Genomic DNA, 6,043 nt, shown 5'->3' on the forward strand with positions numbered 1-6,043 from the left:
CTTTGGGTTTTTTTTTTTTTTTTTTTTTTTGCATGGCCTCATTTCCGTCTTCCTGTTGCTAGGAAGGAGAGCTAAGCATGAGAAACGCGTGTTTACAATACTGGACCATCCTGTCCAGCACAAGGCTCTCTTCAGAAAAGTACGATTCACTTCACCCACTGTACTTTGGATGCCCCCATTCTTCTGAACCAAATCACCCTCCCCTGAATATTTTCAAATTGCATATTTACCCAACTAAGTCATAAAAATACCACTCTCATTTGAACGTTGCATCATGGCTTAAAATCTCCATGGGGACACCAAGGGAAACCCAAGTACTTATTTTTGTATTTAAAACCACCTCTTGGAATCCCACCAAGCTTCTGATTGCAAGGCATCTCACTGGGGCCTCCCATACCCTCTTTAAAGCCCCACACTAGTTTTACAAGGAAGAGTTTAAGTACTATCTACATTTTTCACCCATTTCACAGGGATAAATTGTTTAATCATAACATGCTTTTCTATTAATCTGGTATATTTTCCAAAAGCAATCAAACATCCCCCTTTAATGTAAAAATGCCCTTCAACTTTGCTTGGTCTTTGGTTTTTGAACTACAATATAGAACAATAACAAAATAAAGAAAAAAAGGCTTTAGTTTTAAAGGGGCATCCGGTCTCTCAGAACATTTGCTCCAAAACTATAGGAAAATCCTCTGATTAGTCCAGTGTATTAAAACTTGGAACACCGCCTTCACTTAGCCATAGTTAATTGCTTAACAGTTTAACATTTTCATTCTTTAAGGAGGTAAGTGGTGTTTCTCATAAGATCCACAATTAGGAAGTTAAGACATAAGTAAGTCACTGAAATGACGTTTCTCATCCACTCTTGGGAAAGATTAAGTTGGAAGCTACTTAATCTCATTCTGTGGAGTAGGGAAACCAAGTCAGCCCCCTTTCTCGAGCTTCCAGTAAGTTTGGTGTAAGGCAGCGGTCCCCAACCTTTTTGGCACCAGGGACCGGTTTCGTGGAAGGCAATTTTTCCACAGACCGGGGTGGGGGGATGGTTCCGGCAGTAACGCGAGTGATGCGGAGCGATGGGCGGCAGCAGATGCAGCTTCGCTCGCTCCCCAGCCACTCATCTCCTGCTGTGCGGCCAGGTTCCTAACAGGCCACGTACTGGTATGGGTCCGCGGGCCCGGGGTTGCGGCACACTGGTGTAAGGTGGCTTGAAATAAAATAAAATCTGGTTTTGTCAAAAGCAAACTTTTAACAACAGCTGGGAGAGAAAGTCTGTTGTGCTTCATTGTAAACTCTGAACAGTAGTGCTAATGAAAAAAATATGCACCTAGGATTGGACCACGCTGTAAATCTGGCAGGCCACAATAAAAATTAATACACACAATCGCCAACATTTTCTCAGAAAACGTCTCGAAATAACATCTGAATGCACATCTGCTAACTATTTGACACTCATTTCCCAGGACTTTAGTTCTATTAGGGGGGCTGTTGACTTACGGGGCACCCCTCGGACCATCTGCTGCAGTCTGCAAGCCAAGATGGCACTGGGTGCCTCCATTAATTCCACACTTATGCTCGGCCAATTATCTCTGCGGAGGACCAGCCTGCAGTCCAGATGGATGCTGAATTAGTCAACCTCTTGGAGCTGCTGATAGATTTACATCCAGAGTTCTGCTGGGCTATTATTTTCCCTCATCCCTTCAGCAAACAGAGTTTTGCAAAAATAAAAATGTAATTTGAGACTCAGTATTCTGCCTTCTCCATAGCTGTGATTTTTTTCCATCCAAATGCGTCATATATTCCGCCCTCACGCATCTTTGCATAACGGATGGCTCTGCCTGGACTGCATTCCTCCATCTCACCGGCAATCACTGAGGCAGCTTCTGAATCCTAAGAATGTACCCATTTGCTAACCAAGATGAGTGTAAAATGACTCAGTCAACGCAAGCATGAGGAAAGGTTTTCTTCTCCACAGTACAGATTAATGACTATATGCAGGGGTTTACTTCTACACTAATTAGCGTAAATTGGGTACTGAACATCAGTCCCAGACACTGGGCTAAGCCCTTGTATTAGCTCGTTTGATCCTCAACACCTCCCCACGCAGTAAACACAGTTATTACCCGCATGTTGCAGATGAAGGAGGTACAGAGAGGTCCTGTCAATTCCCAGATTCGCCCAGCAAGCAGGCTGCAGACCCAGGATTCCCACCCCGCCGGCCTCACGCCGGGCTCGCTCTGACTCCCCTCGAGACAGGGGCTGTGCGCTGGGAAGTAGCGCGGAGACAGTAAGTTACACGTGGCGGCGTCGGTTTGTCGTGGCTGGAGGTGTAACTCCTCTCGAAGGATCAAAGGCTCGGCCCGCCACGTTGGAGGTGGGGACAGGGACACAGAGCGGGGCAGGGGTCCAAAAGGCCGTCGCCTCGCTACGGAAAAAGCCGGATCGCGCGGTGCGCTTCCTTCCTTTCGCCGGCCCCAGGATTCTCGGCGCGCGGGCGCCTCCTCCGGAGCCAAGGGCGTGGGCGTCTCCATGGGGCATTTTAGGAAACCCAATCCAACGCTCCAGCACGTGAAGGCATAGCCTTCCAGCAGGCGCCCCGCATGTTGGACTGGCTAAACACCTCCAACATTCTCCAGAGGCCGGCAGCCACCAAAGCGAGACTTTCCTGGCTAAGCCTGAGTTATTTTCCAGCGTCTAAAATACTTGAACAAAGACGGCTGAAAATTAAAACAATTTTTTTGTGAATTTACTTTAAAGTAGTTAAAAAAAAAAAATTTAGTCACTATGGTCTAAACATCCCTAAATAAGATTCTCAAGAGAGTCAACGCTGATTTTGGACTTGTATGGTGAAGGACAGCAAGTACCAAGCCCGGAACGGTCCTCGAAGGGAAGAGAATAGAAAGAAGATCGCGCCGCGACCCTCAGAGCCAGAGGCCACCGCCTGGGATTTAGAATAAGAATAGAAGAGCCGCCAGCGCAGCTGGGCAGGAAGCCAACGGGTCCTGCGACCCCGGACCGGCCCTGCGCCCCCAGCCCGGGCGGGAAGTTATTGTGGGTTTCACTTCATCAGTCACGGTCGCCTTCCAGCCCGCAGCCCTTCCCGCAGCCCACCGGGCGTGCCGGCCCGCGGCCCCCAGGGGTCATTACCCGAGATTAAGACCTCCCTCCCCGAACTACGACCCTTGTTTTCCCCACACTCCACCTCCTCCACTCCAAGAAACTCGGGCGACTCGGTTCCGAGCCTCCTCGGAAAGCGCTGCAAAAGCACTGAACGTCAGGCACCGACTTGACAAGGCAGGGTGACATTTCCTCCGCGGCGGGTCCCCTCCGCAGCTGGCTCTTGCGGCCGGCCTGACGGCAAGGCACAAGTCTAGCTTACGTGTTAGGATCATGGTGTCCGGCTTCTTTCTGCACATCAAGTGCGGCGGGGGACGGCGGACGCGCAGTGGGGAAATCGAGGCAGCCCCACGCAGCTCGGCTCCGGCGCCCGGACCCACGGCGGCACCCGAGACGCGCGACCCAGCGGTCCTCAGCGCATCCTTACTCGCCACTCCGGAAAGAACTTGGTGTCTGCCCGAGATTGAAAAGGGAGAGCGCTCAGGGAGCTGGGCGAGAAGCCCGGGAGCGCTGGCTTCCCGGGAGTTCGGCCATGGCCAGGACCAGGGCGAAGCGCCCTCGCACGAGCCGCTGGAGCGCTCTGCCTCCCGCGTAGCCAGCCGGCCGCGCCCTCCCGCAGCGCCCACCCCTGAGTGGAGGGACCAGGCCCTGCGCGTCGCCTCCCCGCTGCCAGGGTAGCCAGCGGCAGCCTCTCGCAGGCCTCAGGCCCCACCCCGCTCTCCCGGCCCCGCCCCACCTCGAGCTCAGACACCTCCCCTCCCCTCCTCCCTGCGGCCCAGCTTGCCTGCCGCCGCCTCAGGCAGTCCCCTGGCCCGGCCCCGCCCCTCCTAGCTCCTCTCCGCCCCGCTCCTCCTCCGCCAGGGGCTGGAATGCTTTCCTCCGGCCTGCGAGTCTGCGGGGGAAGCCCCTAAAATTCTCCCAACTATTGGCAAGACAAAGGCTGGACCCAGGAGGCATTTACTTGCTGGGGAGGTCTGGGCTCCACGCTGGGACACCGCGCACTTTCCCCCTCATCTTTTTCTTGGTAGCTTTGCACACTTTTTTTTTTTTTTAACCTCTGTTATTCTGCCTTTCCTCCTGATGGGAACCGCATAAATTCCTGGGAACGGAGGCGAAGTGGGGAGGTAGGGGTGAGTCAGTGTTTCGTCATGTGTAAAATGGGGGGAAGAGTACCTGTCCCTGGGACGTTCATCATTCATTGCTAAGGTGCACAGGGGGACAGAGCAAAAGTAAATAACTGACACTGTGGTAGAGAGGGACAACTTATACTCAGCAGGTGCTGACTCTGCAGTGTGCAGTCAGAACCAGTGTTTTCCAAACCAAGGCCCTTGGGCCACAACCCAGTGCAGCTCCTGGAACTGGTAGACTGCAGAATTAGAACCTCTGATGTTGAGAACCTGCATTTTTTACAAGCCCGCAGGTGATTCTGGTGCACTTTAATTTGAGGACCCCTGATATAAAAGGAAACCTCATTTTAAAAGATCACAATTGACTATAATCTTTGTAAGATTTTTAAAAACTCAGACCAGGATTGCATGAAAATTTCCTTTGGGGCTAATTGATGCTTTCTGCCTATTACCGCTGGGCAAAGAAAACTACTAACCTAAACGCATTCATTCAACAAATATATCCAGAGCATTTATTTACCATGTGCCAAACACTGTTCTAGGCTCTGGAGATATAGCAAGGAACAAAAAATATAAACATCCCTTCCCTTCTGGAGTTTAATTCCTAGTGGGGAAGGTGCACAATAAACAAAATAAATAAGTGAAATATATATAGTGTCTTAGATGGAGATATATAAAGGGTAGGGGATACGGAAGCTTGGAGCAGAGCCTTTTTAAGTGGGGTTAAATACAAATGGGAGAATTTAGTCTCTTGATTATAGTTTAAAATGTATTGATTTCATAGCTGTGTCTTAGTTGACAATACACGACTCTTTTTCACCCCATTTTTTCAAAAACAAAATAAAAACACTCATTTCACCACTGACTTCCTAATTTACCCAAACCAGAATTGGGCTCTGAAGAGTGGCATCTCTGGAGGGCGAGGGGTTCCTTCACTTCACAGGTATTTCCAGGGCTTTTACCTACTTAGAACTGCTGGGGACACCAAAATAAGCAAGGGCAGGCCCACCTCTGCCTGCTCAGAGTTTAATCTGCTGAGGAAGCAACAGGGGCTTATGAAAAAGAGGTGCTGTGAGGGCCCCAGGAAGTGGGGACCTGACCTGGCCCAGGAAGACAAGAAGAGGGAGCTTCCCTCTGAAATTCGTAAGCTGGAGGAACTGTCAAAACACCCACAGTGGGCTTCCCTGGTGGCGCAGTGGTTGAGAATCCGCCTGCCGATGCGGGGGACTCGGGTTCGTGCCCCGGTCCGGGAAGATCCCACATGCCGCGGAGCGGCTGGGCCTGTGAGCCATGGCTACTGAGCCTGCGCGTCCAGAGCCTGTGCTCCGCAACGGGAGAGGCCACAACAGTGAGAGGCCCGCGTACCGCAAAAAACCCCAAAACAAACAAACAAAAAACACCCACAGTTGCCAGCAAGGGGGAATGTGATTCAGGGGATACTGGAAAAGTAAAGGCAAGAACTTTCCATTCCCTGCATGACTGTGTTGAGGAGTTTTAAAAATCCTTAACAGCAATAAACAGTGAGAAGCCACTGTAAAGGAAGAAGGCATCCCAGAATCAGATTTGCATTTTGAAATCTTCCTTCAGGCTGCAGTGCGTACTTGGAACTTAGGAAATAGGAGTATACCACCTAAACTTCTCTTATACACTAACTTCCCTTATTTATTAACAATCCAAACCTCAAAGTTATAGATATTCTAAGCATCTCCTCCAAAGCATATCAATTCTCAGAATAAATTCTTAATATGTATTATTAGCTGGGTGAAGTTGTTTTTTTTTGTTTTTTTTTTTTTGCGGTACGG

The 6,043-nt window shown here is 50.1% G+C and overlaps 1 protein-coding gene across 3 annotated transcripts in view; it reads right to left on the reverse strand.

The window, feature by feature from the left end:
- The window catches only part of DLC1 (DLC1 Rho GTPase activating protein), a 427,792-nt gene that overhangs the window by 39,441 nt on the left and 382,308 nt on the right, over positions 1–6,043 (reverse strand). Inside the window, exon 1 of one of the 3 annotated variants that reach the window (XM_007468096.1) lies at positions 3,377–3,617. The exons of the other annotated variants lie outside the window; for them this stretch is intronic. Coding sequence (XP_007468158.1) covers positions 3,377–3,413 — 37 coding nt within the window. The 5' untranslated portion in view covers positions 3,414–3,617. Of the gene's footprint in view, positions 1–3,376; positions 3,618–6,043 lie in introns of those variants that run through there. 3 annotated transcript variants of the gene reach the window in all.

Source organism: Lipotes vexillifer, unplaced genomic scaffold (genome assembly GCF_000442215.2).
Source record: "Lipotes vexillifer unplaced genomic scaffold, Lipotes_vexillifer_v1.1 scaffold436, whole genome shotgun sequence".
Classification (NCBI taxonomy): Eukaryota; Metazoa; Chordata; class Mammalia; order Artiodactyla; family Lipotidae; genus Lipotes; species Lipotes vexillifer.